Here is an 18,628-nt window from a genome sequence, read left to right as displayed (position 1 = left end):
GATCTTAAAATAAATGTGAGGGCTTCCTAGTTAGTGCATTGTAACATTAAATTGTAACTTTCAATTGTGGAGTTTCTGTGTCTGTTAAAACTTGAAAACTGGGCAAACCATTTACCACATGTTAATTAAAAATGTAGCAGTGCCATCAAGTCTAAAGAACATGGATAAGTTTGGTTTCCCCATAGTTTTCAAGTTTAGTTTACCAAGTACACCTAGACCGTGCATATATTAATAGTGTTCTTGAGACAGATATGAAGTTACTTTTATCTGGATAACATGTACAAGGCTTTTTTGAGTTATGTTTTAGCAGATGCTGAACTAGTTGTCCCAGAGTGGATGTATTGAACTATCCACATATTGATTAGTTACTTTTTAAAAATCATATGTCATAAGGAAAGATGGGTCAACTGAAAGGTACATAGAGCAAATAATATTTCACATAGAGTTAGATATCCTCCAAAACTAAAACAGTATGCAAAGAAAGAAATATATACATAGAGAATATTTTTAAATGAATGATTCCTATAACTGGGTACTTACATTTTGCTCTAATACCTTTGCATCTCATATAAACACACCATTTCTTAAATAACAGAGGAAGTTTTAACATATCAGATCTTAAGTCATTACATGTGCAGTTCTGACCAAAATCTCTGAAAGGAATATCTGCCTAAGTGATACATGTAATGAGCTGCTCGAACCAGATGCAAAAACCTTCCGAATTTTGATGGCAAAATGCTCTTAATAACATTAAGCATTTGATTTAGGAGCAAGCCAGTTCTGAATCTGAACCTCTTCTCGAACCAGATTCAAAAGCCTTCTGAATTTTGCTGGCAAAAAGTTTGTAGAGAGCAATTAGCCAGCAAAATCCAGAAGGCTTTTGCTTCTGGTTAGAGAAGAGGTTCGTGATGGACTTGCTCCTAAATTAATACATGGATTAAAAGCAGTTTGCCATCAAAATTCAGAAGGGTTTTTGCATATAATTAGAGGCTCAGGAATGGCTTGCTCCTAATATAAATGCAGAAACCATTTTGCCAGCCAAATTCAGAAGGCTCTTGCATCTGTTTATAGAGGAGGATAAGGCTTGGCTTGGTCCCAGTATCAACACTGAATTGTAACAAGAGGCCGATAACTTAGGCAAAAATAGAAATATTCCTGATGAAGACTTTTGACAAATTTTTTCTATATTCAGGTGCTCATTGGATGGACTTTTCTTTGTAATATTGTAAAGTTGTACTTCTTTGTAATGTGTACAAAAAGTTTATATGGCTCTTTAAAAGGTTGTACTAAATGTTGTTAGCCGATATATCACAATGTAATGAAAGCAGCTGTTGAATTCTAGGTAACAAAACTGAATAAACAGTTGGATAATTCCATGTCATTTCAGTTTGGACTAATTGTTCTAAACTCAAGTAATGAATAATGTTATAAATCACCATGTGTGGAACCTGCAGAGTACGTTTTAGTGATAGGAAGAAAAGGTGATTTCTTTATTTATCTTGTCATGGATTTCTCCTATTTTCTTCTTAGGACTGCAGCACGAAGGGATATTCAGGGTGTCTGGATCTCAGGTTGAGGTGAATGATATCAAAAATGCATTTGAGAGAGGTAACAGCATTTGAGTTTTGTATCACTCAGCCTCCTGTCACGTGCCTTCATGAGTCCTTAACACCAAGATAATAAATTAAGATAGTATTTTCTCTTCAGTAGTTCCTGCTTCCTAACCATGGCCACTGGCAGAGGCTTTTTTTCCTTCATTGCACAATAAAGCTTTAGCATCTAAATCAGTTAGCTTTATGCTTCTTGTCACTTTTACTATATGAGCATCATTTGGCCTTGTCAGATCAAATCAGAACTGTGCCACTGCTGGAAACTATGTGACATTTCCAAGCAGGGTTTTGTTCATTGTTTTATTTATGACATTTTATTTTCACCACTTCCTTTTGTTACTTCTTATGCAGATCATATGTTTGAGCCATTAGGACCCTATTTGGATGGAAAGGCAGAACAGAAACGTTTTAAACAAAAATAAATGTTGTCTTCCATCACATATATGCCTCCACCATGAGCCTGATCACCTAGAACTGCTGGGAGATGAAAGAAACTGTTACGATTTGGTCCATGATACCTTATGTATTATATTACATCTTTACTGAAGTGGAGGATAAAATGATTGTAACATACACATTTCAAGCCACTTGAACTCCAGCCTTCTCCTTGTGTGAAGTTAATTCTTCTAATGAAGCATATCATATTCTTATTTTGTTCTGGCTTGTCTTGTTTTGAATACACTCATTTTTCTGTTTCTTTTTTCATTACTTCTGTTTTGTGGTTACCAGGGGAGGATCCACTGGCTGGAGACCAAAATGATCATGACATGGATTCAATAGCAGGAGTTCTGAAGCTCTATTTTCGAGGGCTAGAGCATCCTCTCTTCCCCAAGGAAATCTTCCATGACCTGATTGCCTGTGTCAGTAAGTAGCACAGGGGAGAACTGGATGAGTTTACAGTAAGATCTACAAAGAAATTTAGCCCATATGCAGTCTTCAGTAAACAAAAATGAGTGGCAAATGTAAAAGGGAGGATCTTAATTATGACTTACAAATAGAAGAGGAAATTTTAAGCAAAGAGGAGGAATTGTGTTTGCTAATTTAGGCAAAAAGGAAGCTGAAAAGAAACCCTATAATTAATAGACTCAGTTTATATTTTGATTATTTTCATCACAAAGAAAACCAAGACAGAAATTCAAGAGAGGGTGTGTGGGTGACTTTTTAATAACTTCTTAAATCAGAAGAAAGATGAGACCAGCAGAATCTCCAAAAGGAACGAGTTCCATGCATAAAAAGACAAGAGTGTCCAAAAATGAGAAATAGCAAGGGGAGGTGCATTAAGAAGATTACTTTTTAATAAATAGAGGAGCTGAGAAGCAGATACCTTCTGAATAAAGAATTTAAGCGCTTTAGGAAAAACTACTTTCTGTAATGTATTAGATTTTTTCATCTTAGTGGTAGTCGAGGGTTTTTTCTTTTCTCCCTATTCATTTGCTCCCCTCAACACACACACATATGCACAAAACACAGTTAAAGATAACATCTTGCACAGTGCAGGGATTTTTAATGTACTACAGCAGGGATTGCCAATGGTAGCTCTCCAGATGTTTTTTGACTACAACTCCCATCAGCCCCAGCCATTGGCCATGCTGGCTGGGGCTGATGGGAGTTGTAGGCAAAAAACATCCGGAGAACTACTGTTGCCCACTCCTGTACTACAGGAAACTTGTTCATTAGCCACCTGCTACATCAGCACAAAATCTCTCCTCTTCACTCCAAGCATGTGTAGGGCTTAAACTATCTTTTAAAGGCCATGCCACTGCCTTTTTGGAACATTCTTTAATCCTTTGATAGTATCTCAAGAAAAGGAAGCGATACCAGAATTGTGCAAGGTCTCATCACTAGAATTTGCTTCTGAGATTGTGGCATTAAATGCAAGGTGAGAGCAAGAAAGAGGCTCTTCTTGCCAAGTTTGTTGCCTGACATTGGCCCTGACTCACAGGCAGCTGTATTAATACTAATGTTAATAGTAGTAGTACAGCCTGTTCAACCTGAGGCGACTAAAGGCTCACTCCAAGACAATGGAAAAACTTATCCGAGAGCTACTGTTTGCTGATGATGCTGCACTCATCTCCCACTCGGTATCAGCTCTGCAGCATATGACGTCCTGCTTTGCAGAGGCTGCCAAGCTATTCGGCCTAGAAGTTAGTCTGAAGAAGACAGAAGTTCTCCACCAGCCTGCACCCCAGGAAGATTATCACCCTCCCTGCATCACTGTGGGTGAATCAGTTCTGAAGACAGTCCAGCAATTCAGCTACCTGGGGTGCATCATCTCCTCAGATACCAAGATCGACAAGGAGATTGACAACAGGCTGGCAAAGGCAAACCGTGCATTTGGCCGACTGCACAAAAGATTGTGGAGCAACAAGCATCTGAAAAAAGGCACAAAGATCAATGTTTACAAAGCGGTTGTGATGACAACCCTCATCTACGGCTCCGAATCGTGGGTTTGATAACGTTATCACCTGCGACTCCTTGAGCGCTTTCATCAGCGCTGCCTTCGCACCATCCTCAACATCCACTGGAGTGACTTTGTGACCAACACTGAAGTCCTCAAGAGGGCGGAGGTTACAAGCATCAAGGCACTGCTGTTGAAGACGCAGCTGCGCTGGGCAGGGCATATTTCTAGGATGGAAAACCACCGCCTTCCCAAGATTGCTCTGTATGGCGAACTTTCCACCGGCCATCGAAATAGAGGGGCACCAAAGAAGAGGTACAAGGACTCCTTGAAGAAATCCCTTGGTACCTGTCGCATCAACCATCACCAGTGGTCTGACCTAGCCTCAGATCGCAAAGCATGGAGGCATACCATCCACCAGGCTGTCTCTTCCTTTGAGAACGCATGCATAGCTGGTCTTGAGGACAAAAGGAGATTGAGGAAGAATCGCACTGCTACAGCACCAATCCCAAATCAGACTTTTCCCTGCAGCCACTGTGGCCGGATATGCCTGTCCCGCATTGGTCTTGTCAGCCACCAGCGAGCCTGCAGCAGATGTGGACTACTGCACCCTTCTTAAATCTTCGCTCGTGAAGTCAAGCCGAGAGAGAGAGAGAGAGAGTAGTAGTAGCAGCAGTAATGTAGGCTGGATAGACAAAACATGCAGTTGTTTTCTTTTGGAAAGTATTTTCCATAACCTTGAGACAATTTCCTTATAGTGTTTCCATACAGAACAAAGAAAATGGGCAAGGGTGTGGGTAAGAAATCCAGTGGCATCTTTAAGACTGTGGAAATTTACTCCAGCTTAAATTTATGCTGGAAAAACACTTGCTACAACAGGCAGACATGGATACTCCTTTGAAACAGAACATGAAAGGTTTCAATCTTGTTAGCTTTATCATTTCAAGAGTAGGTTTAAAAAATTGTTCTTGTGATGTTTCGCTTACGATTGAGTGCTGACTCATCCAGAGAGCAAACAATGGATCTATTGTCCAAGTGTACAAATGCCCGTGAAGGAAGCAGCCTTTGAAGTGGTGTGTAGGAGAGCTCCTTCTAGAAGTGATCTGTAGTTTCATTCTCCTAGCAAATGAACCTACACAGTTTAGCTCTGATTAGATGAAAAGAGCAGTCTGTTGCCAAATAACTCAGGGCTTCCAGGGCCAAGGATTTATACTGCCCACTTTTTTCCCATTAGGCTGCTGTAGACGGAGCTCTTTACCTCAGTCTGCAGCTCTGTTAATCTCTCTGTGGAATAGTATGCCAAAGGTTTTCCTTGAAACAACCACCTTACTTAGATAACTTTAATAGGCTATTGTGTTGTGGTGAAATGGACAGACCTCAGTTCTCCTACACTCTGTAGATAACATCCTGTGCTTTTGGAGGATTTTTTTTCAGAGCAGATTACATATCTTCCTTTCGATCATATTCTGAGTAATGCTTCATAAACGTTTCCGGAGCTGGTCTGATCTTTCTCTTCCAAGTTCTTTTATTGTTGCTCTTAGATAACATTTTGGGCTATTCATTTTTATTTGTGAGGTAGGTTGAAGGTCTCTTCACTAATTTTCTCTACACAGATAAAAGAAAATACCTGTGTGTGTGAAATGTGTACACATACTTCAGTGTGGTATAATGTTAGAGTGTTGAACTACAATGTGAGAGGCCTGGGTTCAGATCACCACTCTGCCATATAAACTTCCTGTGTGATCTTGGCCCAGTCAGTCTCTCATTTGAACTACATTTCCCAGGTTGCCACCTACTGACTAGTCCCTTCATAAGACAGCCCACCTGGCATTAACTAGAGATTGTGCTTTTCTGCCACATCTATCACCTTATTGAACAGGCTGCCTAGGGAGGTGAGGGAACACACACCTTATCTTGTAGTTTGTAAGAGCCATTTCAAGACTGTTTTGTTTGCTAGAGCTTTTAATGAGGTATAGACTACAAGTATTTTATGGTGTTGAGGGATTATTTGTGATTTTTATTCTGTTCAGTATGTTTTAATTTAGGATTGGTGAAATATTTCAAGCCATGGGGAAAGGTGGTCTATAAATATTTAGTAAATAAATACAAGCTACCCCATAAGGGGAGTTATTGTGAGAATAAAATAGAGGAGGGGCATTTTGGATGCCCATTTGGAAGAAAAGTGGGTTATAGTGTATGTACTATCATGGGATGTTGCAGTTGGTGGTTAGTTCCTAAAATATGATAAAACAGTCTTAAACAGCATTACTGGCTCCTCCCTCCCCCTATACTGGTATAGTTAAGAAGAAAAGTAGAGTTTGCCATGGAAGTTCCAGATGTCATTCAACATCCATCTGTGCTTCTGTTTCTCTCCCTTCCTTTTAGCAATGGATAATCTACAAGAGAGAGCTCTGCACATCCGAAAAGTCCTTCTGACTTTGCCTAAAACCACTTTGATTGTAATGAGATACCTCTTTGCATTCCTCAATCAGTAAGTATAAATTACAGTGGTTCCCAAACCTGTTGAAGTGGGGCCCACTTCTATACTTTTTCTTCTCTTGGGACCTAGCAGTGCAGTCTGGACCTGGCTGCTGCTGTCATACATCTGGGAAACGGATGTAGACTATGCCTTTTGCCTGCTTTTCCATTGCTGGCCAGGTAGTTGGATCTCCTCTAGCATTGCAAGGGATCTAAACCTTCTCTCCCTTTTTCACCTCCCAACTTAGTTTTACTTTTCCTACCTTCCCCAATAGCCCTTTTCCTACCCTTTTGCATCTTCCCATCTCTCTGTCTTTTCTTGCTTCCTTCTTCCAGGGTCATCCTATTGTGGTAAAATCTCTCTCACCCTCCCTCCCACTTTCTCCAGTCACTTTCAGCCCACTCACAGCATCGCCTCTTCCACCTGCCTGGCTCACCTGGCAGCTATAGCAGCACCTCCATCACCTCTTCCACTATCTCCTCTCTTTTCCTTCTGTACAGTGGCTGCTTCTCCTAGCATGCCTAGCAGCTGCACCTTCCAGCTGCTCCTATTGGCTTTGAATGTTCATGCAGTTGCTAAGCAACTCTCAGAATGGTGGCCAGGATCTCAGAGTGTAGTGTTGTGACATCTCAGGTTTTCTCCTTCTGAGTTAACCTTTTTAAATTTTAAAATGTTCCTTCCAGTTTGTTTTGGATTTTTGTCCCAGGTTTTTACAAATATACCCTCAGTCTTTACTTGGTGCTGGTATATGGGCTTTTGATCCACATTTTGTGGGACAGGCTCAAAATTAGACATGTGATGTAGATTCAGCTTTCATGTGCTAGAAGATAAGCAGTCAGTTGCCACTGTAGTCTCATTGTACTGAATCCATGTGATCAGATATTGACTAGTGCATAGTAGGAGTGCAGATTCAGCTCAACAATTCAGTGCATGTACAGAGTGCCCAGCAGAAACAATACCACTGTGGCAATGCCGGTTCACATCAAAACAAGACAATCCAAATTTTGCACCAAAAAAGAGTGACTTCTGTACATTAAGCAAAATTGGCTTGTATTTATTTATGTTGCATTGTTTATTCTTTTGTTCAAAATGGGAAGGAATCTCTCTTCAAAGTCTTAAGGGATTATAACATACTTTTAAAAGAAAAGCTGAAAGCTGACATGCTAGCAATGCCAATTTATGTGTTCAGCAATCAGTTCTGTGCTTTTGTATAGCAAGGAAATGCATAATGTATATCACAATGCCATCATTTTAAACCATTTCACTATTTGTGAGGTTTCAGTTTTTGACGTTATATGCTTCCCCTAAAATATAATGCATTCTCTTATACTTACGTAAACTTACATAAACATACTTCAAGTTATAGGTACTGAAACAATAATTGTGAGATGGTAAGTACTGTGATAATTTGGGCAAAATTCCAGAGAAATAGCAGTGTGTTGCAGCAAAAATAAGTAGGAGTCTGGGCTCTAGTCTGTGAGAGGTTGTGCTAGAATAAAAAGTTTTTAGTCTTCAGGGTGCCACAAGGCTGTTTATTTTTGTGGCAATTCAGGCTGTATTCGCACTGAATCCAGATGGATACTTCAAAACTGAGTTAAGTGGCAGAGGTCAGTCTCTTGATTTGTATCTCTTTATAGTTTTAAGAATTAATGTGTTCCTCACAGTGGCTAGATTTTATGCTGTAGTTCCCATTTTCAGCAATGCATAATCTTAAGGGAGGGACCCACATAGTATTAGAATGACAAATTAGCTGTAATTACCCCCAGCAGTGAATGGATTGATTGTATTGTTTGGAAACGCAATAGTAGCCACTGGAGTAATGGCATCTCTTTAGTAAAGATGAACCTTGGGAAATTAGATTCTTCCAAACAACTGTAGAAATCTATTGATATTTAGTGAATGAGTAAATATACCGCTGGCACCATACTGATAGGAAACTGCAGCAGAAATGTTTCATGCTTTAAACCTTTGCTGTAACCTTCTGATAGCATACTACTTTGAAATGTGCATGCATTCTCATTGTCTTCTGCACATAGGACAGCATTTCATTCCCATGTACCTAGTTCTTAATTAGATAAGTAGTACTTCCAAATATAAAAAATGTATAAATAACCAGTGGTTTTATGTTAACTTAGTTTATGCCTTGTAGATGCAAATACAGAAATAGTTAAAATAAAATAGCTTCTCTGTCTGATCTCCCTCTGGAGCAGCTGTGCATGCAAGAAGAAGTCACTGCCACACAAAGACTTTCTGCAACCCACCACGTCCAGGATCTTGGCTCAATTTTGTTGTCTCTTGGCCTCCCCCAGTGGCAGTTGGGAGTGGGGATTTCACATGGCTCCCCACATTAGCCTGCAGTCAGTGAGGCAGAACCTCTTCAGCCTGTGTCTGTACATCCTGCTGACCAGTCAGCTCTTTTCCAACACCTGAGCTGCACATGCAGTGTGAAATGTATTGGGGATAGTATATGCAGAGGAACAGTGGCACAGCAACAGGGAGACCATCCTATAGAGGCAGTGTTGGTCATGCAAGAGTCTTTTGCATGATCCCTGCTGTCTCAGACCTCAGAATAACTAGAGCAGCTGACTCTGAACCTGAGATCTGATGCATGCAAGAGAGTGCTCTGCTACTGAACAGTGGCCGCTCTCCATAATTCTGCTGCTAAGCTATGGTTCCTGTGTTTTGTTTCAGTGCAGATAAGCAACACTCACAAATGCAAGTGAAGTTTCTTGTGAGTTTGCATGTTTTTCTCTGCATGGACTGTCACCTCTGCTATTCCTTTGTGTATGCTTAGGTGGCTCCCACACAGGGATGGGATTTTGGGGCTTCCCTGTTGTTCATGTGGCTGCAAGTAAAGCACGGTAGTAATAAGGCTTCCACATGGCAGGTTTCCTCACAGTTTCCCTGCTCAGATCCCCCAAGAATTGGCCATCAGCCACTCTCCTGGGTCAACAGGGCTTTTGCAGTTTTTCTTTTCAGTCAGTGCTAGAATATCATTTTATCAATATTCTACTGTAACAAGTTCTCTGGAATCCCAGCTTTCATTGAGAAAAAAGTAAATCTCTAGCCTCCTCCCTTGTGAAGACGTGCCTTTTTTCTTATAGCTCCACAAAAGAAGGGTATAGAGATTTTTTTAAAAAAATGAAAGCTGAGAATTTGGAGAATCCACTACATCTGTTGTTACAATGCTAAATCAATATGACAGTATTCTAGTGCTGATTCTTTAAAAAATAAAAAGCCTTCCCTGTGGCAGGGGAAAGAAAATGGCTGCCACAGAGGCCAGAAAATCTGAACTTTCCCATCCACACAGCAGCCATCCAGACTTTACTGTGATTTTCCAAACACTTCAGAGTAAAACAGTTTTGAGAAAGACTGGAGAACAGCCAGGGAAACCCCTTGAGGTGCACAAGTGCCTCACAGGGCTATGGGGAAGCAGGAAAAATCCCACTTCCCAAAAGTGTTGAACTTGGTGCAGATAACCTACGTGACAGTAGACTTTGAGAGAATTGGAATAGGCAGTGCACAAGTGCAGCGTGCGTGGTGGGTCACAGTTGAGAGGCAAAAAATATTCCACAAACCGGTCCTTCAACTTTTATCCATATGAAGCTGATTGAGTATCATCTTTCAGGGCAGACTGGAGAATTCACATGGTTTCAGTCAGGTAACTTTAGAAGCTTTTTGGAATAGTTAGCCAGTTATCCCATGAGTAACCAAAACATTGAATTAACGCCTGTTAAACTGCCAGGAATTTTTTCATCAGCACACCTAGGGTTTAGATCTAATGGTGACTTCTGCTGATGGAAGGAATTTCCACAAGTTAAACAGGACTTTCTTGCCTTCTCTTGCCCCCTGAAATGCTAGTCCTGGGGATGGGGGCCCCTAAGGAACAGCATGAGAGGTTCATTTGAGGTCTGCAATAGGGAAGAATGGAATTGATAAAATTCACAGTGACATACACATACACCATTCACTGAACAAAAAATTAACAGTGGATCTAGCCACATGTTCACAACATCATGCTGGAGATCTATAGTTGCATTTTCAAACACTCATAAAAATTTCCACAATCCCATATGACTTCTGAATGAACCAGTGAATTTTGATCCTCCAACTAGAAACTGGTTCAGATTTCATCTGTGCAGTGAATTCACCTGTTTCGAGTCCAGTAGCATCTAAGAGACCAACAAGATTTTTGGAGTATAACCTTTCAGTTATAGCTCCCTTCATATATGAGTAGGAATGGAGTCAAAGCTTCCATCATATATGAATAGGAATGGAGACCTCTAAGTCCTGAAATCCCAGTCAGAAGGTGGGAAGAGCACTTCAGAGAAGGAACTGAGGATGTAGAGGTACTATATAAATTGTAATCAGCTTGATTAGAGCAGAAGTGAAATGCTTGAAAAGAATAGAGCAGAAAATTACTATTTGTAGTGAGATAAGAATCTGATGTCCTTGTTCAGCTTTGGGAGGTCTAGAATTCTGAAACTGAATGAAGTGCACTCACAAGTTCTCAAATACAACTGTTGCTGTTTTGGCATGTTTTGTATGGATCTGCTACAAATCACATCAGAATGTAGTCTATTTCTTGTGTGTCTTTATGGTGTGCTTTTGGTGCTACGTTTTATACTTGCTGAGATCAGAGTTCATGAGCAGGCCAATAGTTTTTCCCAAGGCCTAAAGACATGGAACAGTACTTGGAAATGCCCCATGATTGCAGAGAAGTTTAGTAAGAGTGCAGCATTACATCATTCCTTTTTCAGTCATCTCAAAAAAAAAAAAAGCAGTGACCAGTGTAAGCTGGCATTAGTATCCATTCTCTCTCATCAGTTTCACAGTTAAGAGATTTTATCTGAGGTTCTCTCGTTCGAGTTACATTAGTTACTGAGTCTGTTTGCACTTGTGTGCAGAACTCATTTTGTTTAAGAGGCATGTGTGTGCTATTTCAGTTTTTTGCTTGATCTTGTCTGTAAATCTCATTTGTATTTTCACTGCTAGAAACGGCAATCATTTTGTATGGGAGAAGCAATGTACTAGATGCACATATTTTGCAAAGTACATTCTGGAAATAGTATGTAACTGCAAAGCCATGCATGTGGGTGTGTGCCTGTGTTTCAGGTAGCATCCTGTTTGTAAAAAAGTGCTTTTTTTGTAGACAAAGCACAGTAGGAGTTCATTTTCATCTTAGGCCACACCTCCTGGCCCAGGGAGTACATGACTGCCACATGGCAGGGCAGGCCAGCTGGAGCCCTGGCCAGCTCAGGCAGAGCTCCACTTCTGTGGTCTCCAACAGAAAAAAAATACCTGGTAAAAACCATCAAGAGCCTTGTTACTTGGTTTTCAGTGGAGATCCTGTTAAATCAGCTACCTTTTCACAAGTATCCTTCAATTTGGGAGCACTGATTTGTTGTCAGTCATATGTTTAAACCCACTGTGGCATTTCATTGGATAACAACAGGGTCTTCATTCTAACTGGGAAAGCTCAGAGATATCCACCCACAAAGAATGCCATTGTTCTGCCACCCTTCTAAACTGTAGGCTAGAAAGGGCACACTTCCTGCTGTTCAGGAATAGAAACTTTCCACAACAGTGTTAAGAAATTCTTCCATGCCTTGGGATTCCCATTTTTGAAATGCTGTCTCTGAAGTTACTGGTGTGAATGCTTGCTTCCACATTCAGTAATGTCTCATTATTCAAAGAAATAGACTGGAAAATAGTGGGTGTTTCAACAGGGATTGTTCTGGTATCTAACCACACACACTATTTTGTGTTTAATCATTAACTAATACCTTAAAAACCCCAAAAGACAGCTTTGATTAAATTTTATTCAGAAAAAAAATTACTGTAGGTCAAAAAGACTACATGATCATTCAAGAAAGCTGTTCTTCCCAATGCAGATAGTAAATATGTCTACAAATAATTCTGTAGATGTTTCATACAAGAAGTGTCCTGGCTTTGAGGAGTACAGTTCTGTGTAGAAATGTGAAGTGCTGTAGAATAGCAGCTAGCAATCATAATAATTTTGATTTACGTTAGTTTTCTGTTTTGTGTTGAGTAGAAGTCTTTTAAAATACAATCAAATTATATTGCATTAAAATTGTAATGGACATTTTTAATAATCTAATGACTGGAACAAATGATTTATTTATATTATGGATTTTTTGTGGATACCTATTGTGTTGCAGTATGAAATTATAGTAAAATCTAAAAAAAAAGAATAGATGCTAGCTCATTTCTCCAGTTAAATAAATAGCCATGCCTGTATTGGAATACTAGCCCAATTCACCTCTAAGGTTTTGAGAGGAAATTACAATATGAAGCAAATGACCAGCTATTAAATTAAACATTCCTAGACACAGAACTTTTCCCAGTTAGCAGCTGATTTTTAGCCATTAAAAATTCACCCACTAAATGAAATGTCTTGTAGTGCTTCTAGTTGAAGCGTAGATGCTGATGAGTTGTTCCAGAAAGGGAGCAGCAGAATAGTGGCCCAAAAGCATGGCCTTGACCCTGCTGTCTGAACTTGGTACCAAGGTATAAGACCTGCCTTGGTTTTCAAAAATGTAAGAGAAGCCAAGGTCCATGTGCTGTATATTAAAAACTTTTGCTTTGAGTTGTGCTCTTGACAGCAGAAGACTGAGCTTTCTGAAAAGCAATCAGAAGGTAGATTATCTTGTGAAGTTACCAGTCCTTTCAAAACAAAGCTGTCCCTCTAAATCTTTAGATGTTTTTAGTGTGTCATACTGACTAATGCTCAGTGGCTGGCATTGTGTGCTGAATGCTGGCAGGGGGTTCAGCAGTTCTTGGGCAGCTGAAAGGGAGAGAACTTTGGCTGCGAGGAAGGGTGAAAATGGGGAAAGCCAGAGGGATGTTTTGGTTGCCAGGTTCTTTGCAAGCCTTCTACTGTGAACTGTAGGGCACCATGGTTCAGTCACACTTTCATTTGCTTTTTGGCAGTGTGCAAGGTGTTCGCTGCTGCAGCTGCCATCCAAGCAGGGTGCACAAAACAAAATGCCAAGAAATGAATCCCTGGCAACAAAATTAAATCTGCATGGGGAATAAACCTCCTTAAAAGGGAATGTGACACTCTTCCCTCACCCTATTACAAATGTCTTATGTGTTAATTGAAGGGATATTCAGAAAATGGAAAAGGTGCTGGCTGTTTATTAAAGAAAATAATGTGTTAACCAGCAGGAAAATGCTCTGAATTTACATTCTGTGTGTTTGTGTCTGAGAAAGACCATCTGCATGAGCGTAATTGAATATGATCCAAAACTCTGCATCCAGAAAAGCTCCCATTGCCTTCAGTAAATACTTTCAGAGCTTTGGGTGGTGATTTTTGCTTAGTTGTCCCAAGATATTTTTCACTGTTAGATCATGTTTAAAAAGTTGACTAGGCAGCGCTTAACCCTCTTTCCATTTATGCAACGTGCTATCTGTCTGTTGAGAGTAGTCGGTATTGTTTGTTTTCAGCATCTTCCTTCTCTGTCTTCCTCAGTTTATCACAGTTCAGTGAAGAGAACATGATGGATCCCTACAACTTAGCCATCTGCTTTGGACCCACGCTGATGTCAGTGCCTGAAGGCCATGATCAGGTCTCCTGCCAAGCTCATGTCAATGAGCTGATCAAAGCTATAATTATCCAGCATGAAAATGTCTTCCCAGGACCCAGGGAGCTGGAGGGCCCTGTGTACACCAGGGGCGGAAGCACTGAGGATTACTGGTACAGTAGAAGGCACTAATTGACAAGTGTGGGGAGAGGCAGGGCTAGGCTGATTAGTAAACTGCATGTTTCAGCAATACTATCACTTTTCAGTTTCAAAAGCTGGCCCTAGAAGTTGTCCTATTTCATAGATGTGTTTTGTCTGGAATGTCACAGATTTTCCCATCCTAAATATATAGGCCCTGAGTATTCAGAAAGTAGCTGTTACAAACATGCTTTGTTAGCTGAAGGAAACTAATACAGTCTGACCAGTTCATGAAACTGAAGGACTGCCTTAATATACTGGTGAAAGCTGCTCAGCACACACGTTGCCTGAATTCATCACTGACATTCTTCTCATTTTTCTGCATGACCTGAGTGACTTTACTGCAGAGACAAGGTTGAATCTAGAGAGCTGTAGCACAGTTTTTTTCATGGGGGCAGTGGCAGGCAAGAAAACTCGAAGCCTCTTTCTCTCTTGCCCAGCATACAGGAGGCCTTGGCTGTGAATTCAGCCTGAAATCAACATCTGCAAACAATTCAGTTGGAGCTGCTCCCATCATCATCAGGGAGGGTCTGTTACAGCGGGGAATGGAGCCGTTTGCTCTTATCCACTCTGTACTGAAAGGGAAGTATGTATTGTTAGATAACATCAATTGACAAAGCATCAAAATTCCCCTTTTGCCTTTCCTCCAACATTATGCTTAGCATAAGCACTGAGTCCCTTGCTGCAAATTATTTTCTTGTATTTGCATTTACAAAACATAAGGCTTATTTGCTAAAATGATATCTTTTTTGCCCCTTCCCCGTTTCATCACAAAAGTCCATAACAGATGGTCACAAAACTTATCACAATAGGCTTCTATTAGTGCCTTTGGTTGAAGCTTGCAGAATATCAGACTTCTCAGCTGGAAAGGGGGCTGAGAAATGGAGCCTATTACTGCTTCAGCAGTTTGAGTTTTAAGGTTGCTTCTAAAGTGATGGGAATGTAATCTGAGAACAGTTGAAGATACATAATACTTCAGAGTTCACCTGGCTTTGTATGCAAACTCTTTGTGAAAAACTGCTTCACAAACAGTCTGGTTCCATTATTATCCATAGCTTAGGCCAGAGTTATGCCCTACACTACAAGACTCTCAGTTTTTTCAGTCCTGAAATTATTTATGCTAGAGAAGCCTCACTCAAAGTATTTGTGACAAAAAGGATGCAATCAATGTGATTGCCGGCACAAAAATGGTAAGCATTTAGAAGTGGCGGCAGTGAACTCATTCAAGAGAGCTTAAAATCCTAGGAGGTCAATTATTCAAATAACTGAAGAATCTTTTTATTCCATTTACTTGTCCCCAAAGTAAGAATGGGGGTGGAGGAGGAATGTCAAATCCTATAGCCCATATCCATTCTAGCCAGAGACAGCAAGGAAGGGGGAAGAACTGCAGAGTGCCTTGAATAACTTGCTGTTAATTTTATGGAAGACATACCTCAAGTGAGATAAGATAGATAGCAATTATCCTAAGTATGTATAGGAAAAGGGCAATTATACATTCCAGTTGCCCCACTTTTGTGTGTGTTACTACATCCATTTATGTCATCAACAGGTAAGATTCACATTGTTTCATAATGAACTGACGTTTCATATTCATTTTTGATGTGCAGGTGCATCTTGATTGTGTCCATGGTACTGTAGGACAAGATCTAACAGGGAAGTTTCAGAAAACTTCTGAAAATGGCCTAGCCTGCACCTTGCCTGAATGTGTTGTGATATACAAGACCAGATGCATGCTGCCTGTTGGGGAATTTCTATTGTACCCCCAACAACAGAAAACCAAAACTAAAACCCTGCAGTTATCAAAAACAACCTGCATTTATCAGAAGGCTAATACATACTCACTAACAAGTTTTAAGACCTCATAGATAGACTTTCTTAGACTCCATCTTTAGAAAAGCAAACAGTTTATTAGACTCCCAAGTTTCTCCTTTAGACAGAAGGCTTAAAATATAGTTAGAAAGGCAGAACAAGAGATTACATTAATACAGTTGCTCCTGCAGTTCCTTTAGACAGAAGGCTTCAAATGGATAGAATACAAAGCAGTTAGATAAACTTAGTACATTTCGGTTTCTACATTAGATAGAAGGCTTAAAATATATGGATAAAAAACAAAACAGAAAACAATCAAACATAAAGCATAAAATACAATAAAGCAGAGAGCATACTGAAAAATATACGTCCCAAAAGCAACAGGGACTTTAACCTATTGGTCTACTTTTTCCCATTTAGAATCTAAGTCGTAAGTCCCATTCTAGCAGAGCTATGTTTTCAATGTTTGAGGCCTCAAACAGAAATTAACAAGGATTGTTAATTTCTGGGCTAGATTGACAAAGAGGTCCCTGCCTCTGATACAGTCCGGGCTTCTGTTCAAAAGTGGAGGGCTTATAAAGGCTTCACCCCATGTCTTTATCAGATCTACTGGGTCACACTGCACCCCAGCTGTAAACAATTTCACAGCCAAATATCAGCAATCAGAGCTAACTCAAAACAATCATGGCTGAGATTGTCCTCAGACAACCATTACCTTTAACCCACTTAGGGGCAGGCATCCACCATTTTGTTCCCTTCTTGCCATATAAGGATATTTACCATATATGGTACTTCCTGCCTGAAGAGGAAGCCTGAACTTTCACCCAGTTACCCCATCTTACCCTAATGTAAATGCTCCATGGTGCTGAAAGACTGAGACATCTAGTGGCCAAATTCCATAACTGCGGCCAATAATCTTAGAGAAATATAGAGGCTTCTAAGGTGTTTGAAGAGCTTAGTGCTCATTTCATAAGAGCATGGCAGCTTTCAGAAAGAGTTCTTGTAGCCAATTTCATAAAGAGTATGTTTAAGATCATAAAGAGGGCCAATCCAAAATAAATTCCGCCACATCGCCATACAATAAAAGATAACCATGGTGGGGGGAATCACTGTGATCTCACAGAAAAATCACATGAATATCTGAATCCACCCACATTTCTTTTGTGAAAGGAGAATGTTTTTCTAGTTTGCAGAGTAATTAAGCTAACTTCTTTTGCTAGCTGATGGACATCATCTATTAGGTTGCTTAACAACTACATTGTGTAATAATACTGAACGGAGGTTCAGGACCACAGAGCTTTGCATGTGGCACAGGAGTCCCCTACTGGCTAAGCTAGTTCACATTTTAAAAAAAACAAAACCTAGGAGTTCTAGTGTTAAATTATGCCTGTAAACTTTCCTATTGCAGCACCTAAGTGGCTGAGCATTAGCAGGAAATGAAATGTGCTTGTACTTTTCACTCTGTGTACCACAGTAGACAATATTAGACTTCAAATATATGTCCTTTCTGTGACCAGCTGATATGTACATCGTGACTGTATGAAGCTTTAGCTGTGAGCTCTAAAAATTTTTATTCTCCTTCATTAAGTACAAGATGATTGTCTGACTTCTGCAAAGACTCACATTTTCAAGGCTACTAAAAAGTTGTAGGTGTATATGGTCAAGGGATCCCAGTCTGGAGGCCTCTTGGGATTGAAACCAAAACATACTTTGGGGTCAGACTCCCCTGAACCCCAAGTAGGGTTACTACCAGCCGATGAAATAGTGTTCTAAAATACCATTTTAAAAGATGTGAAGTACAGAATAAGAAAGCTTAGATAAAAAATCCTAAACATGCCTGGCAGATTTGTGTGCCTTCAGACCACAGATTACCTCAGCATTCCACGCTGTGTGGTCTCAAGGACAAGAAGATATTGGATTTATATCCCGCCCTCCACTCTGAAGAGTCTCAGAGCGGCTCACAATCTCCTTTATCTTCCTCCCCCACAATAGACACCCTGTGAGGTGGGTGGGGCTGAGAGGACTCTCACAGCAGCTGCCCTTTCAAGGACAACCTCTGCCAGAGCTATGGCTAACCCAAGGCCATTCCAGCAGATGCAAGTGGAGGAGTGGGGAATCAAACCCGGTTCTCCCAGATAAGAGTCCGCACACTTAACCACTACACCAGACTGGCTCTCAGGGAGCCACAGATTACATCATAACCAGAGTCTAACCCCAAGACAGGCCATCTCCAAAAAAACCCAAATCATGCTGAATACTTCATGTTTTATGCCCCATTGTGCAGCAACAGAGGCAGACATCAGGAACCAATCAGGACACTGCCATGTAGATTACTTGATTCTCTGCAGCTGGAACCAAATCACCTCATTCACAAATGTCCACCAAGGCATGATAACAAGATGACCTTGGTACATGCATAATCTCATTGCACCTGGATCTCTGTACCAGCACATCTCTGTCTTTTCATGAGACCCAGATTGCCACAATTCTCTGTGTTAGGCCTACTAAACAGACGCAACTTTATACAGATTTTGGTCAAGCAAAGCTAGGACTGAGATGCTGAATTTTATTCATAGGCAATCATAGA

General features: G+C 40.4%; 1 protein-coding gene across 6 annotated transcripts in view; it reads left to right on the top strand.

Annotated features, from left to right (window-relative positions):
- The window catches only part of SRGAP2 (SLIT-ROBO Rho GTPase activating protein 2), a 329,055-nt gene that overhangs the window by 279,101 nt on the left and 31,326 nt on the right, over nt 1-18,628 (top strand). For 5 of the 6 annotated variants that reach the window (XM_060231292.1, XM_060231295.1, XM_060231293.1 and 2 more), the window contains 4 exons: nt 1,531-1,608; nt 2,340-2,474; nt 6,394-6,499; nt 13,983-14,207. In XM_060231292.1, the coding sequence (XP_060087275.1) occupies nt 1,531-1,608; nt 2,340-2,474; nt 6,394-6,499; nt 13,983-14,207 (544 nt within the window). Of the gene's footprint in view, nt 1-1,530; nt 1,609-2,339; nt 2,475-6,393; nt 6,500-13,982; nt 14,208-14,672; nt 14,853-18,628 lie in introns of those variants that run through there. The other variant, XM_060231297.1, reaches the window with a different exon arrangement.

This window comes from Heteronotia binoei, chromosome 2, assembly GCF_032191835.1.
Source record: "Heteronotia binoei isolate CCM8104 ecotype False Entrance Well chromosome 2, APGP_CSIRO_Hbin_v1, whole genome shotgun sequence".
NCBI classification, from domain to species: Eukaryota; Metazoa; Chordata; class Lepidosauria; order Squamata; family Gekkonidae; genus Heteronotia; species Heteronotia binoei.
Note: the sequence above shows the minus strand (reverse complement) of the source record. Positions and strands in the feature narration are given on the sequence as shown.